General features: G+C 38.4%; 1 protein-coding gene across 1 annotated transcript; it reads left to right on the top strand.

The window, feature by feature from the left end:
- Positions 1-4,429: 4,429 nt before the first annotated feature.
- arf2a (ADP-ribosylation factor 2a) lies at positions 4,430-18,110 on the top strand. The gene is made up of 5 exons (XM_026916469.3): positions 4,430-4,556; positions 13,602-13,759; positions 14,506-14,616; positions 14,741-14,865; positions 15,938-18,110. The coding sequence occupies exons 2-5, from the start codon at positions 13,612-13,614 to the stop codon at positions 16,097-16,099; spliced, it is 546 nt and encodes a 181-aa protein (XP_026772270.1). The 5' UTR covers positions 4,430-4,556; positions 13,602-13,611; the 3' UTR covers positions 16,100-18,110.
- Positions 18,111-19,167: the final 1,057 nt, after the last annotated feature.

Raw genomic sequence — 19,167 nt, 5'->3', positions numbered from 1 at the left:
ACCCTTTGCTTTAAAAAGAATATTAGCACTCTCAGGTGCAGTGTGTGCAGTTTTATAAGGAAATGTGCTGTAAGTGTTACTGAGCATCTTGCAGAAGCAGCCACAGTTCTTCTGGAGACTTTGACTGTCGCACTTGCTTCTTATTTTTGCAGCAAAACCCAGCAGCCTTCATTATGTTTTTTGTCTGAAAAGTGTCTCTTATGTAATCTTCTGCTTTCTTTACTAACATACAAACATTTTCCTATAACATTTAACTTTGAGCTGGAAAACTAATGTTTGGAAATCTAAAATGTTTTGGTACTGACTCCATAATGTAGATTAATGTCAATAATGTAGATCATAAAATAACAATCTATAACAAAATTTGTGCTAAAATAAAATAGGGTGCCTTCTGCACAGTACTGTACTGTTCTCTCAATATCTCAACATTCCTTTACTTCTCAACGGCACTCTGTGTGTGTGTGTGTGTGTGTGTGTGTGTGTCCTACCTGGACTGCATGCACCAGGAACATGAAGTTGTGCTCCAGCATCGACGTTTTGCTTTAGTATGTCCACCATTTTCAACAATGTTGTGGAAAACTGTGGAAAAATGAACAATTAGAAATATATGGTAATGTGGTTATTCAATCTAATTTTCCAGAAATGTTCAAGGGTTCATCAGAAGAGCTAAAGCCATACCTGCTCTCACCACCAGAGGTCACTGTGACCACAATATTAATCAGTTTATACTGTCAGTATTCACCTGTTTGTAATTTACTCTCATGAACATTGTATATAATGTCATTGTGGTTTAAAACAATGTGCTTCACTGACTGTCTGAGGTTAGAGGAAATATTAAAAGGCATTATATTAATCTTATATATCATTTAATAATCAGACAGTCCACTCTGCTCAGCATGAGTGTAGTTTACTCACCTACTTGATAATAAACAAGTTCAGTTTTTCACTGAAGGGTTCAGCTGTCAAAAAAAACACACCCTTTTAGATGTGACAAAAAGAACTCACAATGACGTCACAAATACGCATCTTAATTCTGCAATGAGAAATGTTCTGTTTTGGTGCTGAACAAAGCACACCAGTGTGGTGTATTGTACATCAGCTTTGCACAAATACATATATTTGTTATATGATTTTTGTTTAGTTGTTGGTGCAAACTGGGTTTTTAAACACCTTTTGTCACCCATCAAAAGACCATATCATATCATATTCCCTATATGAGTCAGTGAGCATTGTTTAAGGGCTTAAAACATCATGAGCACATTATGAAAGAAAGGGATTTCATTTTCTAAAATACATTAATATACGCCCAGCCTGCTTTCTTTGGAACCCATGCGTAAAATGATCGTATTGTTTTGCATTAAATGCCTACTTTCCCCTTATGAACCAATGTTCAGAAAACCGTTTACGAGGTTAAAACATCTTCAACCACCAAAAAACTCACCACATTCTGAGAGAAATAGACAAACTTGTATCCAGCCTATCCCAAGGCCTACTTCATGCTTAGAATGCCCATATTATAATGATTAAAATGCCTCATTTCCCTGTATGAGTCAATGTACAGAGAACTGTTTAAGGGGTTAAAATGTCTTTCTCCACCAAACTCATTCTGGAAAGACTACTTCCTAAAAGAATTTGTGTCCAGCCTGGCCCAAAACTAGCTTAATCCTTAAAACTATCCTGTATAATAATGCTGTATCAAGTGTCTACTTTAAAGAGAAAAAATACAAACATGGAAATTATATTTTTGTATTAATTTATAGGAGTTAGTGAATAATATGCATTAATGTGAATAACAGTAAAAAGCTGATGAAGAGGAGGAATAGTTTTATACACACACTTTTGTCCCATGATCAGATATTTATATCAGGGCCATGACATAATTAACCCGAGTGCAGCTCAGGAGTCGACGGCGGTATAAGCTATAAGCATTAATGTGAACAGTGAGGATGAAGGTGGTGTGACATTTTATTTTGAGCGTCAAAGGGTGGTATTTCACAGCCGTGTACGTTCATGGTGTGTATTTATTTACAGTCTTATAACCACTTTCAGGATTATCAATAGCATTTGCTATGCATTGTTTATAACCACAATAATGTTGCCCAAATGGCAGAAGATGATAAGTCTATGGGCAGTTGATTTGCACAAAAAATACAAAGCATCTGTAAATGTTATTTTAAATGAACATTGAATTTGATTAAAATCTACAATATTTGTTAATTAAGCTTTAAATCTGTAAGTCGTCCCAGGTTGTATTGTCTGTATGGAAATATGTTGCGCTGAATCTGTTTTGCTTTTAATATGTCTTCATTCTTAGGCATTTATATTGATATTCAGTGTGATAATAGACTAAAGCCAATTCATGGGTCACTGAAGAAGAATTCACCCAATAGATTATTTTTGTCAGCTTACTCTGTAGTGTTATGATGCACATACTGAAAAATTTCAAGAAGCTCAACTTTCTACAATCTAGAAGCTTTTTGCTAATGCAGCTGATAAAGTACTTCCTTCAGAAAAGATTAGTCTCTCAAGAACCTGTGTGTAATACATAATTTTTTTTCTAACCCATAGCGAGTGACGAATTAAAGGAACAACCAACATAAAGTGTGTTAGTAAGGGGTTAGGCCGAAATGAGCCACCAGAACAGCTTTGGTGTTTCTTGGTAAATTATCCAGGTCAAATTTCATCCTCATTAAAGGTGCAGTAGTCAATATGTTTTATTTCTTACTACTACAAATAATGTGGACAATTATGTAGAAATTATGAAAAATAATAGTCCAAGCCATTGTCTCAGAACAAGTGAATTACATAGCTAAAAAAAACCAGTTTGGAAACCTGCTTTTTGGAATGTATGTTCGTATTTTGGACTTGCATCTTGTCAATCATTTTATAGACACGCCCCCAATGCTCCTTCACATCCTCATAAATCATTGTGAGGAGCTGTTGCCTGTTTATAGAGTTGTAACTTGTCTTTCAAGCTGGTGAACATCTGAGTATGCTTGAAAGAGATGACAGTCCTTGATAATGCTTAATAAGTTTTCGGGGCAGCTTTGAGTATGTGGGTGGAAATGGGTGCGGGCTCAACAAGTAACTAAAAATCATTCAAATCTTATTCAACTCCACCCATTAAGCAATTAGAGAGTCTTTTTTTTTTTTTTTTAAATAAATCTTATTTAATAAACACATGGTTAGGGTTAGGGTTTGGGTTGTATATAAACCATTCAGTGAGTCCTCATGCACTGTGGATAGGGGCGGAGTCATCTTGGAAAAGAAAACTCCCATTAGTTTAGAAGTGTTTCATCATAGAATAAAGGTTTGAAGCACCATTCTGTTTAAGGGAATACTAATGGACCCAAACCACACCAACAAAACACCTCCTACAGCATAACAGATCCACATTTGTCACAGTGTATATACATGTGTGTGTGTGTGTGTTTATATATATACATACACACACAGTACTGTGCAAAAGTCTTAGGCACGTGCAAAGAAATGCTGTAGAGCAAAGATGCCTTTAAAAATAATGAAGTTAAATAATAATAATACTATAAAGAGCAGTAAAGAGTAATAAACGAAACAAAGTCAATATTTGGTGTGACGATCCTTTGCTTTAAAAAAAAATTTGCACTCTCAGGCACAAAATTGCAGTTTTATAAGGAAATGAGCTGTAAGTGTTACTGAGCATCTTGCAGAAGCAGCCACAGTTCTTCTAGAGACTTTGACTGTCGACTCGCTTCTTATTTTTTGCACCAAACCCAGCAGCCTTCATTATGTTTTTGTCTGAAAAGTGTCTCTTATGTAATCTGCTGCTTTCTTTACTGACATACAAACATTTTTCTGTATCATTTTGTGCTGGAAAACTAAAATGTTTTTGCACTGAATCAATAATGTAGAAATCATAAAATAAAAATCCACAACAATGTTTGTACTAAAAAAATAGGGTGCTTAAGACTTTTGCAAATATATATATATATATATAAGATCACACACACACACACACACACACACACATACATACATATATATATATATATATATATATATGTGTGTGTGTGTGTGTGTGATCTCATATATATATATATATATATATATATATATATATATATATATATATATATATATACATATGTGTGTGTGTGTGTGTGTATAATCTCTTTCATCTTACTATGTTATATACATTAATTTATTTATAAACAAAACATTTACTGAAGTGAAATTATCATTCACATCTAATCTGGCTCGTCTGAACCGCATACTTGCACACTACATAGCCAGTCTAAGTAGTGCGGTAGTGTAGTTTTTGGATGTTACAGTCGGAAGCTGGGTAGCCGGAGCGGTTTCTTTAACCACGCCTACAAAGAATCCGGGGTAGTCGCATTTGATTGGATAACATTGATTGTAGGCGGGATGATTTGGCCACTTTGGACGAAATGATTGGCTAGAATCTTACTTTGGACAACGCCCATGGCGCGGCTGCTTTCAGTCCAGTGAAAGACGCCATTTTGTCGTTAGCGGTGACGAGGAGAACAGGGATATTGTTGGAAAGCAGCACTGAAAAGGTAAATTTAACAAAAAAAAATGGAAGAACAGAAACATTATTTTTCTCGCCTCACTTTTGTTCATGACACAATTTACGAAAGACCAGTATTTTTTAAGGAAAACTAAAACGCCATTACATTTTCAAGCTGATATCTTAGCTGTTGAACTAGCTACGTTAGGAGAGGTATTTTGCTAGCTGGTTAGCTAAGCTAATATTTGATTTGCTAACCCATTAGCACAGACAGCTAATATGCGAGTTGGCATAACGCATTGCTTATTTCTTTCCCGACATGTTTTGTATGTATATTTGCTTAGTATGAGTTAATTTAGGGAGATGGCTAACTAGCTGCCGTGGTTAGCTCCGGTGCTAGGCTTATTGGTAGATATTACTAGCTAAGAAACTCGAATATCGCCGAAGAAAAAGCAACAGGAAATGCGTTTACGTTGCTCAGGCGGCGCTTATTTCACCACAATGAGTTGAATCAATTGGCGTAACAAATAGAGAATGTGATAAAAAATCAATTGTGGAGGCTAATTGAATTAGTCAGCGGGCTGGTGAGGTGTAGGCCTTGTGTTTCCGATGTGTGGCTGTAGCGACGTCGAGTTCACAGTCGCACGATGGAGGGATATGGAGGGTTACAGCAAGCAGGACTGCTCATTTTTAATGCTTAATCAAACAATATGTAACATATCAAATGAATATGTAGGCGTATATATGTGTTTTGACGTTATACATCAGTTGATATTAGTGCCACTTTGAAATCAGGTTTTCCTCAGTGTTGAATATTAAAGCAAAACTCCATCCTGAAAGACATTAAATGTATTTATTCTGAGGTATTTGTAATGTGGCGAGTGATTTTGGTGGTAGTTAGTGGGCTTGTGCAGTATTTTAGTTATTCCTGTGAGAAGATGGCAGTTGTGTCCCGTGCTGACGTCACATGGGGACATTACTTAAATGCCCAGTAGTTACAATAAGAGAAAAAAAGTCAATGACCTCAAATATGAGTGATGCCGGTCAGATTTCGCTCCTAAAAACACAGCAGCAAGATTTTTTTTGTCGTTCACCATTTTCCAGTGATGTTCAATGTCATGTTAATGAGAAATTCAACTTGGAAATAGTGGAGATGTTGGGACTCAAAGTCCCAGAATGCAGTGCAGCTATATGGCGAAGTTGTGATGCGTTACAGCAGAGACAAGGCTAATCGAACAGTGAAACACCTTTACGGATAATACAGGACACCTTTAGCCAAAGTAAATTTGTTGATGAAAGAAGTTTAAACTCTGAATTACATCATAAATTATTTGTTTTCTGCAACTGAACATCATATATTACTTATAAAGTTATTATAAAGGCTCTCTTTGGTGTCTTTTGTACACAGGTTGTGCAGATGGTTAACTATTTTTTAATTTGATATCGAGTATCGGTTTTGAATATAATGTTACTCTGGACATATCGGATTGGATCTCACATTTTATGTAGTAAGTGTGTATGATTTTGCGCACGAAAGCGAGAACACGTTATCCTAAAACACGCTGTCATTCAGCCTTTAATGTTCTGCATTACTTAGCAGCAGATTCTCGGTTTACATGCCAGTATCGCAGTGGTATTCAGGTAAAAATTGTGGTGGTCCAGCTGCAAATTTCCTTGCCCACAAAGATAAGCAACTAACACGACTGAATTAATGCAAAAAACAGTTACCTTACACTAATGCTTACACGTTAGTGATTAGTTCACGGCTATAAATAAGACACTTTCGTTTGAAGTGGTTGTTTTGTTTTGCACTGACGCTTCGAGTTGGCACTTTTGTTTAGTGCCACAGACTTCTTGCTCTGAACATGAAGTGCAGAATAAACCATACTTCTCTGTCGTCTTTAAAATTTCTGCTTTTTCCATAGACTTTTTATCTTTCGAGTAACAGTAAATGAAATAAAACCTATGAAAGTCTTCTTTCAGCTAAATCCATGTAAATGTGTGTTGTTGGATAAGCTGAAATTTTGGAGCTGCCGATTTACAGCTAGTGGGTTCAGCTACAGTGTTTTTGAGTGTTGGTTTGATCCGCTGAAGTACTTTGCTGGATCAGGAACACTTTCCGCCAGTTGATGACCCCTGCTCTAACGTATTGGCCGATACTTGGAACTCTAATATTGTATCTAGTATTGTATTGATGATGGAAAATCTGAACGCTTACGTTTCTGAACAGGAGTTTGTTGTGTACGCATGGCTTAGTCAGCTGCATCTGGCCTGAAGAGTTGACAAACACTACTTGATATCTCGTTCTCAGTCTATCTTAGTCTCCGACTGTGGCGCAACCTCGACATTGTGGGCGAGATCAAATGGTGTCATGTGCTTGGCTCTAAGCTCTCATATCCTAGAGCTTCAGCCACGTTGCACATGCTTTTGTTTACTCTGATGTGATCCCACAAGATACCTGGAAACAAGCCCTCTAGATCTAGCGCAGGTGCAGTGTACTGGTGACTGATTATCACGGATATTCCTACGTTATCAACAAACACCTTTGAGACAGGTTGAAGTATTTTGAGAGAATTGTCAGTGGAGCGTTCCCTTTATCTGTCCTGTGTTAAATTCCTGGAACTTCTTGTGATTTATAATCTTATCATAATAGCGTGATTTCAGTCTGTCTTGTCTTTTCTCTGCCTCTCATTTGAGAGCATGAGATGTTTAAAGTGAGATCGATAAGCAGAACGTCCACGCGTCTGCTGTTCCATTGCATCATGGTTGACTGAATTGCAGAAGACCGTTAGGTGTAGGTGTCAGTCCTGATCCTGTTAACTTGTCCAGTGATGTGTAGATCATCAGGCATTTCTGCTCGACTGAAAATCCTTACAAAGCTTCATGAGAGGGAAAGATAAGCAGTAGGATTGTGGGATGGGTGAGTGTTGTGGTTGTGGTTGTCATGGGAGGAGGTCAGCCTTGTATTCACAGGACTGAGACGTTTGCCGAGGACTCATTATTACCTACCGCGCCTCCCTTCTCTTGTCCTTTAGCAGTCAATAATTAATCCTTCGTGGACCTTGTGAATTACTCATGAGGCTCAGTTTGTCGTTGATGATTTAAAGGAGCAGTGGGTGACAGCAGTGGGTGATACCAGGATGAACAGTAGAGTTTTTTTTCAACTAGTACTAATTGTGAAAGATATATTTTCCTTAAAACATTACTGCATCGAGTGTTGCGTGGTACCTGTGAGCAAAACGTCAGTAGAAATATTTTTGATACTTATAAGTAAACGTGTTAAATTATGGACACCAACATTAGTACTTTTTTGACTCAAAGTGTTTTTCATGACTGTTAAATGTTGATTGACTGTCAAATATAAAGTTTTCATTAGTGTAGAAACCTATGGAAATGAAATTGTCACCTCTCCGTGCTCTTTTATTGCTTATTTCCGTAAAACTATATAAACCCGCATGTACACTCAGCTCCAGAATTATAGGCACCCTTGATAAAGATTTAGTTAAAAAGGTTTTGAAATATCTTTGTGGCTAATTATCTTATTCTGAAACTGAAAATATGAAAGGATTCTAATTTTTAGTTGCAGTACGTTATATTCTATATAGGGAACAACTTTATCAAAATATTTGTATTTTAACAAACTGTGTGTCACAATTATTGGCACCCCTGCATTCAGTACTTTGCGTAACCTCCCTTTGCCAATATAACGGCATATCTGGACCTGATTGTATACTAACTAGCATGGTGATACAGTCAAAGTGATAGCCCATTTCATTGTCTTTGGTAATGTCTAGCACTTATTGTATTTGTCTCGGTTTTGAGTATATAAATGAACCAGCTTTCCTCTGGTCCTCTTACTCAGTCCTCTCTGTTTCACATGTGCTTGTAGGGTGTGGACCAATGTGTAGGCTGCTCTTAGTATTCAGAGTCTGCATGTGGTAAAACAAATCTACACGTCTTGTCATTCCTCTAGCCTCTGTCCTTTGTGTGTGTGTGTGTGTGTGTGTGTGTGTGTTTCCAGTATGAGTCAGTGTTCCAGCGCACTTCCTCATAGCTGTGCTGCTGTTATGCGCTCTCGGGCCTCTGTGTGCTGCAGATGTAGACCAGGGGATGAATAAGTGCAAGATTTAGTCATTTAAGAGACATTTTAGCCGCTGAACCCAATGGCACTCGTCACCGCGTGGGTTGGGAACGTGAAATCGGGCAGTTTACTGTCACTAGGACCAGAAAATAAATTCTACGATGATAATTACAATTATTTTTGTTAATATGTAAATCGTAATTGTTAATCACAATTATTCAGCCAGTTTAAATAGGTTTATAATTTAAAATAAACAGAAAACATTTCTTTCACTTTATACATTATAAGGTTACATTCTTTTAACTGTTTAAATCCATAAAAACAAAATTAAGACTGGTTTTCAATCACAGTAGTGGACTGGCTATTTTAATTGCTAGATGTATTACCGGATATGTTACCATGGTGTGTAATCATGGCCTTCCTGTGTCTTGCTTGGTGACCTTTAGTTTTGTCTGTTTAGCTGAAAGTGCTTTCGTCTGCATTCTAGCTGTGTTGAGAAAGTAGAGACTGGAAAATTTTCACAGCGCCCTCTCATTGGTTAGACACTTGAAGCATGAGGACAATGAGAAGTTCATGATTTAATACACTAGCGTCAATTATAAAACAATACATAGTGTTAGTCAGCTTTAGCTACCTTCCGATTTTTGACATTTTCATGGCTGTGAGCGCCAAGTCAGTACACAGAGAGAAAAACCCCAATGGTGTACTGGACTTGCTTGACACAAAGTAATCATACTTATTTCGTGCCTAAATATGGGGTGTGATTATGACACTTGACATGTCGGAGCTAGCTTATTATGTATGCAAACAAATTTGACGCCAATTCTGACACAGTGCTGGCTGTGAATTACTGTTAAAGGACATTCAGGGCGACTCACAGCAGTTCAGGAAACAACATTATAACAGTTTTTGTTCTCGGAGTCGATTTGTTTTCTCGTCCTACACCATGTTTGATTAATCGAAGAAGCCGATAATCATAATAAATATTGATTAATAAACCAGTGATCATGTACTAAAAGTAAATGTTATGATGTTCCCACTAATCTGAAGTGCGGCTGTATCTGTGAATACACAAGCAGGACCTAAAAAAAAAAAAAGCTCTCTGTCTTATAGTGTTTGTTGTTATAAAAGTTGTAGGAGTTCGTTTGTGACTTTAATGTTTATGCTGTGTTGCTTAGCTGTATGATGAAAGAATGGAAAGCATGATAATGGCGGGGAGGCTAGAGGATATTCCTGTGTCAAATCCTGTACACGTTTGAATTACCTAACGGACTCAGGACGTAATGCTGCAATCAGTGGTGAGCTAACAGCCGTTTCCCATAGTGCCTCACCTGAGACACCTGAATCTGTGAGTGCTGAGTGACTTATCAGCAATGTCCATCGTTCCCACTGCACAGAAATGTGTAATTATTTGACTTTATGGCCGTTTACTTATTTACTCTGCCGTCCTGGCTGGTTTTGCAACCTAATCTAATCTCCCATGTAGGTATGAAGGGTGACTTTTAAAGGTGCTGCAAACCTCGATGGAAAAAGTCTAGGGTGTGGATTTTAATAGATGGTGTTGGTTTTAGTGAGAATACTGACTGTGGTAACTGTAGTGGTTTAGTTATCAGACAGTTTGTTGGTTTGGCCACTGCAAAGATATCTTTGCAATTTAAATCTAATTTTAAACTCTAAAGAGTGTGTGTCTGTGTCCAGTCTCACTTCTTGTTTGGTTTCTTTATTTTGTAAGTAAGTGTGCAACATGGCGATCTCCAGTGAGGTCTCTATTTTCACAGCCTTAGGCCCCTGCACTTGTTTATCCTCCATTTAGCCACATATGACTCATTCAAAAATGGAAGAAAAGTCATGGTCTTGTAATTTCCTGTATATAAAATGTGTTTTAATCATGTGGGTATAATTATTACAGTAAAGTGTTACTTTTTCTTTTTTCGTTAATATTATATTTATAACAACTCTGATGAGATTCGTGTAAAAGGAAACCCTTCGCCCTATTGTCCAGCGTTAGAATCAGCGAGTTCTGATACCGCAGCCATCCCACCCAATAGAGCAAACTGGCTGTGCTCTCTGGGTGGGAGGGATGAAATGCTCTCTCTCTCTCTCTCTCTCTCTCTCTCTCTCTCTCTCTCTCTCTCTCTCTCTCTCTCTCTCTCTATCCCTCCCCCCCTTCCTCCCCTGTCACAGTGATACTAGCCAATCCTGGGCATCTGTGAGCTCATGCATGTAGAAGTTGGTGGATAGCACTTTCCTTTGAGTGTGTTACGCCGCCCTGTTACGCAACATGAGCAGCCGTTCGAAAAGATGGGGTTGGCTGGCTTCACGTGCTTCAGAGGAAGCATGTGATAGCCTTCACCCTATCAAATTGATCTGTCAAATGATAGGGCAGACCTAACTGCTGAGTGGGAATTGACCAATGCTAAATGGGGGGAAATTGGGAGGGGAAAAACCCTGTACTTCACACTACTTTTTATGCTGTGTATTTTATCTCATTGTTTATATTTTAATAGTTTTTATTTATTTATTTATTTTTTTCTCTAGCATCTTGACTTTCCTTGTGTATGAGATGTGTCATATAAATGAATCTGCCTTGCCTCACTACCTCCTCATTTCAGAAATTAAAAAAGCCAGACAGTGCATGCCCACAAGCTAAGCTATGAGCGACTAGTTGCTAGAGTAAAGGCAGCATAACCTTTGTGATGCACAGCTCCACTTGGCATTTAAAGCATACAGATTTAATCGGTTTGTGTGTAGGCTGTTTGTCTGTTTTCCTGTTAATGTTGAGATTTTTCAATCATCTTCTAATCATCGTCTTTTATTTAGTAGTTCTGATTTTCCGGTTTTGTAGAGTTTTCCTACTGTCTGTTTTTTGGGAAAAGACTGTCCCTGTGTCTGAAATGCTACCTACTCTGTATTCCCCGCAGAATTTACAGTGCATTGTGGGTATCCTATTCCTTGTTTGGATTGTAATTGTTTTGTTTGTTTTCGGTAGCACACAAGAATAAAAATTAGGACAGTATGTAGGGAGTAGGGCACAGTTTCGGACATAGCTGTCGCCCTCACTGCTTCTTGCATTGGCACTTCCTGTTTACATGCAGAGGCTCATACCAGCGTGTTTTCTTTTCGTGTGAAGGGCAGGCCACAGTAAGAGAGAAACTGAAGAAAGCAGTGATCTGATGATTTCAGTACCTTCTCCAGTGAGATTTAGATAGGAATTTAAAAATATGGTCCTTTTTCTTTTGAGCATTAGAGATTATTTCTGCATACGAGTTGATGTCATGTCTGATCAGGTGATTGTTCTGGTTAGCTATGCTCGTCGTCCTTTAAATCGCACGTTACCAGGATTCATAACGTAGTCGGCAGAAGATAAGTGATCCCTCTCCCTGATTAATTCAGAGCTCTGGTGTCTCCTTTTACAGGCTGGTCAGGTTTCTGGTTACCTGCAGTGGCCTATATTCGCCACATCACTGACCTCATTGTTCCTTCCTCCCTCCCTCCCTCCCTCCCATCAGAGCAGCGATGCAGTGCTGAGCTCTAGCCTTTTTTTTCTAACCACAGCATGGTGTTTTGACACTCAGCAGTCTTTTTGCTTTGCATAATGAAAGTAAACAGGTTTGCAGTTTCATCTTGCCTTTCCTAATTCTTGAGGAAAGCTGTAGCTTAGCTTTTGTCAATGGTTAGTAGTACTAGCCAAGTAGGTAAAAGCAATGTAGCCACTAACAAGCCGCAGTGGAGAAGTGGTTAATAAAAACACCCCATTGCACTAAGTCTGATGAAGCCTCCACAGAAGATGTAGTTAAAAACGGGGGAAAATGGTATTACTGATAGGGTCTAGCGGCCGGCACAGGCGTGAGCCATTATCCTGCGTCGAAAACATGTCACGAATCACTCGTTCCTGAGTATGGGTGTTCACAATATAATAACCTAGTAAAACATCATGGTTTCACACTTCTCTAATCCTCTAATCGTCTTTCTTTAGAAAGATATGTTTTAGAATGACTTCCATGACGGATTTATCATGTGCAGTGATGCTTATCCAAGAATAAATAAGTCTTTGGTTGAGTTCTGGTCAACAGCACCATGTACTTCTGTGTGTTTGATAGTTGTCATGTATGATAAAGTTCTGAAAATGCTCAGAGGAGCAGCAGAGGCAGCAAAGTAACATGTATACAACAGCAGAGTTTTACAGAGCTAGAGTGTTTTCAGTGCAGTTGCGTCCCCTGCAGTGAGAAATGGAGGCTGTTGAACACACTAACAGCTAACTGTCTGAGAACACACTGTGACTAACTGACTAGCTGTGACACCGTGTCAACTCTACATCAGAGTGAATGAGAAGAAGAATTTTCTTTCAGGCTGCTTTACATTTGTTAAATCTTCATGTTAAATATGCTGCTGTCACAGTGCTTCTGATGCTGATTCCCTGCCATCAGATAAAGATGAAGTGCTTACCGAGTATGACGTTCACATGTCCGGATATTTGCTTGCTTTATCATTTGTCAAACGCGGCTCTATGCGTCCATAGTGGACAAAAAGGAAACAATGCAGATGTGTTGGACATTAGAGGACACTTGTAGTCCATTGTATGGTGATTTGTGTTTTCAGTCTTCTAACACAGAACAGCAAGCCTAGCATAAAGGCCTTGATATTTATCTGATGAGGAATCTGGGGTGTTAAATGAGGTATAGTGGTAAACTCTTTAGTGTTTTGGCCTATAATGACTGGAGTTTGACACCACTCATGTTTTGTGTGAAGCCACTTCCTGTTGCATCCTACTTCTGGTAATTTGTTGACTTGGTGTGACACTGTATCCGCTAATTCCTCATTGTTCCTGCTTCGTGCTTAGCGTGTATGTATTTAGAGTGACGCCTCTATCAGGCTTTGGACAGACGCTAAATAAACTGCAGGCTGTGTGCAGGAGAGTCACAGGTCACAAAAGCATCTCTGATTTAAACAAAGTGAATGATATGCAGTACGATGTATGATATTCTAAGCTCGTATTTGTTTTGTCTCACTCAGATCTGCCACCATGGGGAACATGTTTGCAGGCCTCTTTAAGAATCTCTTTGGGAAGAAAGAGATGCGAATCCTGATGGTGGGTTTGGATGCTGCCGGCAAAACCACCATCCTCTACAAACTCAAACTGGGAGAGATTGTCACCACCATCCCCACTATCGGTGTGTTACTAGCTATTTTTGTCCTACAATTCAGGCAGTTTGTATTTCTTGTCATAGAAATGCATGCTTTTTTCATTTCCATGTGTCACGTGTATAGTTTTGTGCGTGAAGTTCTGTTTGGCCCGTCTTATTTCTTTAAAAGTACATTTGTTATTGATTTTCTTAAGTTTAGTATTTAAGCGGTTGTACCACATAAACCACAGAAGCTGAAAAAAATAACGCATTTTAGCAGATCCACAAATAATATCCTAAATGTCCACATTAAAAAATGCTTCCTATTCACTACACAGGGTGTATAATGATGCACGTAATGGTAGGTTCAGCCACTAAACGAGCAATTTCAACAAGTTTGTTTTATAAGAATTATGCATAATTTGAAAGAAGTAAATTAACGCAGGCTTAAAAAAATAAATGTGTCTATACAATGAATATTAAATCTTTTGAATAGTAAATATTAGATTTTTTTGGTGTTTTTTTTTTTAACCTTTGAATGCATAAATATCAAGAAAAGTAAAAGCAATATAATTTGTGTAGTGTTTGGTGTGTGTGTGTGTGTGTGTGCTGGGAAAGGGTGGGAAAGGTGATGCAGCTGTTAACAGTTGAAGCAGTCCTGAGGCTGTAGTAATGGAATCTGGTGCTTGGTGACCCCGAGCTGTTTACACTCACCACACTGTCAACCCCTCCCAGTTTCTCACAGCGGCTCATAGTTGTGTTTCTCTCTGACTTTCTCTCTTCTTCCTCTGCAGGTTTTAACGTAGAGACAGTAGAATATAAAAACATTAGTTTCACGGTGTGGGATGTTGGCGGTCAGGATAAGATCCGGCCGCTGTGGAGGCACTACTTCCAGAACACACAAGGTTGGTTCCTGCATTTTAAAAAACCAAACAAAAACAAACAAACAAAAAACATACACACACTTTATTTTAAATGAAAGGAAGGATTCATTTGTCCAACACATCTCATTCTTTGTGTCTCTGTCAGGTCTGATCTTTGTGGTGGACAGTAATGACAGGGAGCGAGTGAACGAGGCCAGAGAGGAGTTGACGAGGATGCTGGCTGAAGATGAGCTCAGAGATGCTGTGCTGCTGGTTTTCGCCAACAAACAGGTGCGTGTGTGAGAGAGAAGAGGGATCATTTCAGCTTTTGAACACTACGGCTGGACTGATCGAGCTAGCTCTTTTACCATTTTCATAATTGTGTGCTCTTAGCAAAATTGTATAATTGCAAACTCTTGGCAGTTTTTTTTATATCGTTTTTTTTTTCACTATTGCATTGTTAAATACAGACCTTTTAAAGCACAACTGTGCTTCTTTTTTCAGCTGGTCTCGAGCCCAGTACTAAACGTCTCCAACTCGGTATTACAGTCAGCTGGAACTATAGGTGCTCTTGGGCGGGTCTAGTCACAGTGTTTGTTTCTGATTGGTTATGCATAGACAACACTCTACTGTTGTACACTCTGTATTCAACCAATCAACTAATATTTCGAAAGGTCCGGTTACTTAAAATTCTTTGCTTGCAAATATCCGCATATGCAACTAACATTACTGTAAGGCAACGTCATTTACCTTTTAACACTTTACTATACGTGATGAGTTCATGTCTATAGACAACACGTTAATATAAAGTGGTCATGATTGCTCTCAACAGATCAGATGTTTGTTGTTTGTTTTATTTTTCTTTACACAACATGCCAAAACTCATCAGAGTTTGAAATCCGTACTGGCTCTGAACAAATTAGATGTTTGTTTTGAACTTAAAGAGGAGAATTGATGCATAATTATGTCTTATCTTTGCTGAACCTGTGGACAGTTTTTGTAATCCCCTCTACTACAGTATTTTTTTTTCCCAAGTATTTGCTTTGGTCTGCTGAAATACTTTGCTGGGTCTATAAGTAGATGACCCCTGCTCTACACCGTATAAACAGTACACCCTGAATATAAAAAACAAAGTATCTGGTTGTTTGTTGCTGTTTTCTCATCCTGCACAAACCTTTTACAAATTGAGTTATGGCACAAACAAATAGAAGTTTTTACGGAATAAAACTTCATTTCTACGGAATGTGACTTCACACAGGTTTTTTTTGTGTGTGTGTTTGACATTTTCATTTCACAATATTTATAACAAAATGGAAGTTAAAAGTTTCACTTCTTGTGTTTCTCCTTTTTTTGCCTCCTACAGGATCTGCCTAACGCTATGAACGCAGCAGAGATCACAGATAAACTGGGTCTGCACTCACTGCGGCACCGCAACTGGTACATCCAGGCCACATGCGCTACCAGTGGAGACGGGCTATACGAAGGCCTCGACTGGCTTTCCAACCAGCTGAAAAACGCTAAATGATCCATTCCACCCAGCCCTCTGCGCTCTGTGTGTGTGATGTGTGCGTGTGAGAATGGCGGCGCTGGATTTAGTCTCTCGGTCACCCACTTTATCCACCCCTTTCTTCTTTTGTTTGGTTCTGTAGACTTTAGAGGCTCTCCCCAGTGCTGACTTGTGTACACACATACCGGAATGGAAGTGTGTGCGTGTGTGTGTGTGTGCGTGTGTGTGTATGTGTGTCTGAGTGAGAAATGAGAGTGGGAGCAGCCCTGCTGTGCTTTTGAACACATGCTCCTCGTACAGCTCGCTTGTCTCTCTCTCTCTCTCTCTCTTTCTCTCTCTTCATATCCCTCATCTCCCCAGTTTTCACAAAGCAAAGAATGACCCAGGATGCTGAATGTTTTATTTACTTACACACAGAATAAATGAATATATTGAAATAAGTCTTGATTTCCATCCTCTGATGATAAAACAGTCACGCATGTCTAAGATGTTACGAGCCGTTGTCACCGTATTTTGCCCCACTTATGATGAAACTCATTGTAACCTGCATCAGGTTGGGAGAAAAAAAAGAAAAAGACAATAAAGTGATTTTCCATCCTAGATCCTTCTTTGCGTTATTTTAGAAATGAGGCTCATGAGGTTGCCATGAACATCGCTGTTTCCTGAGGCATATTGAGGCCTGACTAGTGTAATGAAAGCCCAGCGTTTTCTCTGAAGTACACGGTTGTCGGTTCTGGATAACAGGAAGTAATGCATTTGAAATGTTTCACCTCGCATTCTAATGTAGCTAACAATAAGGGGATGATGATAATAGCATGATTTTCGTTTAGTCCTAATTAGTGACTCTGCGTTAATCCATTGTTGGCGACATTGGCAATGTTTATGACTGAACTGTTGCTTTAAAATGTAAGAGTTGTTTGTTCAGCGTCTGTCTTTGAGACTGAGAGGAGGCTTATCAAGGAGCAGTGAGGCCATTTTAGAGCTGCTCCCACTCATTTTTCATTTTTCTTTTTTTTTTCTTGTTTTTATTAAATGTTGTTCCCCACCTTTAGCCTTGTAAGAGTCACAGCAACCATAACCACGTCTTTTAAATGCTGCAGAAAAATAATCCTTAACTAAACGTACTCACCACACAATAAGAGGGAAAAGCGCAAGTCCTGGATCCGAGGGAATAATAGCAGATTGGAAAAAAACAAAACAAAAAAAACAAGGATAGCTCCGTCAAAAATCAAAATGGCAGCCTTTTCTGGACAGCCGGCTGTGTTGTGTTTACATCCGAGCAAATTAATGTCACCGTTTCTGAATAACCGGTTTAATCCGCTCTCTGATTTTAAGCTCCATCTTTTTGTTTCACTTCTTTCTTGAAAAATCATTCAACCCTTTTGGAAAAAAAAATGTACGTATAGCATAACAGCCAGCTGCCGACGTTGATTTTGACAAACTGACAGTTTCTTTTCCTCTGTTATCTGTATTCCAAAGGCTTCTGGGAATGTTACATTGATTACAAACCAACACCCCAAAGGTCATGACCCTGTACTGACCTCTCAGAAAGGAACGGGTGAATGTGCACCCTCATCAGATCCACAACTGGATGTTTTGCGGACATTTTGTTTCCTTTTATTTCTTTCTGTTTTTTTTTTTCTTTACACAACGCACCAAAACTCATCAGAGTTTCAAAAACTCTAATGGCTTTTTTTTTATTATTATTATTGTAATGATCTTGTAGACCTACTGTAGTGGATGAAATTAACTGATTTATTTGAATGACACATCATCTATCTGGAAGGTAAATAAAAATGTGTAAGAAAATGTATTTTAGCTAGCCTCTTCATTTAGCTACCCTATGTTCTGATGTGAAGCTTTAATTTTAAGAATTTCTGTTAAAAAAAAAACCGCAAAAATAAAGTGTGCATATGGTTGTTTTTTTTCTTTTCTTAGATTTTCCTTTCTCTTTTTTGTTTCTAGCTTTTTTAACCCATCTTGTAACATCTGAGAAATGCACTATAATAAAGAGATCTCTATTACAAAACGTTTTTTTAACTGTATTAATTCTTATATAATTAATGTTATATACAGTGTAACTACACATGTGGTGGTACAGTGGTGCAGTGAGAGCATAGCCACTTCACAGCTCTGAGGTTTGATCCTGGTTCTCTTCATGTCTGTGTGGGTTTCCTCCGGGTTCTCTGGTTTCTTCTCACTTCCCAAAAACATACAGGTAGGTATATTGGCGAATCCAAATTGCCACTGTGTGTGAATGTGTGTGTGCATGGTGCCCTGTGATGTACTGGCGTGCCATCCCGTCCTATTCCTGCCTCTGGCTCAGTGTGCCAGGGATAGGCTCTGGATCCACTGAGACCCTGTGGAGATGAATGAATGAAAATATACTCTGCCCTTCTCTTTCACAGTTCCATTGCAGTATTCAGATACACCAGAAGGTGGCACCAGGCGCTCACCAGAATTCACAGCTTTAGTGCTCTGTGGTTTGTCTTCATAGAGTCTCCTTATTTATCATTTTTAATTACTTGGCTGTAAAGAAAGTGTAGAGTGTTTTAGACAAAATCCCTCCATACACCATAACTGAATATATACCATGTAAGCATTTGTGTATTTCTGAAGGTGTAGTTTTATTTTCCAAAAGATTTAAAATGTGATTACAGGACAACATGCAGCTGTATAGTCATTCTATGATGTGGCTCTTTTTTTCTTTCTTATGAAGTTAATAATAGTAATAACAAAAGCTTTTCATGTCACAGAAAACAACAACACATGAAATCCTCTCCTGTGACAGGAAAAAAAATAAAAATACTGAGTGTTACAAAGCATTAACACTGGAGACTCCTTCCATAAATGTTAAATGTCTCCTACAGAAAGCTTCAACATATTAACAATTCTATATTTCATTTTATTAAATAACAACACAGTTTTTAATCGGCTTATATGAGGCGTCTGCCGTACAAGTCCCTGCGTACTGTAGAAACAGTTATTAACACAGTAACTTGTCAGATTTACTGTTACAGGAAATTGATCAACACCTTCTGACCAATCAGAATCAAGAATTCAACAGCGCTGTGGTATAAACGTTA

This window comes from Pangasianodon hypophthalmus, chromosome 13, assembly GCF_027358585.1.
Source record: "Pangasianodon hypophthalmus isolate fPanHyp1 chromosome 13, fPanHyp1.pri, whole genome shotgun sequence".
Classification (NCBI taxonomy): domain Eukaryota; kingdom Metazoa; phylum Chordata; class Actinopteri; order Siluriformes; family Pangasiidae; genus Pangasianodon; species Pangasianodon hypophthalmus.
Note: the sequence above shows the minus strand (reverse complement) of the source record. Positions and strands in the feature narration are given on the sequence as shown.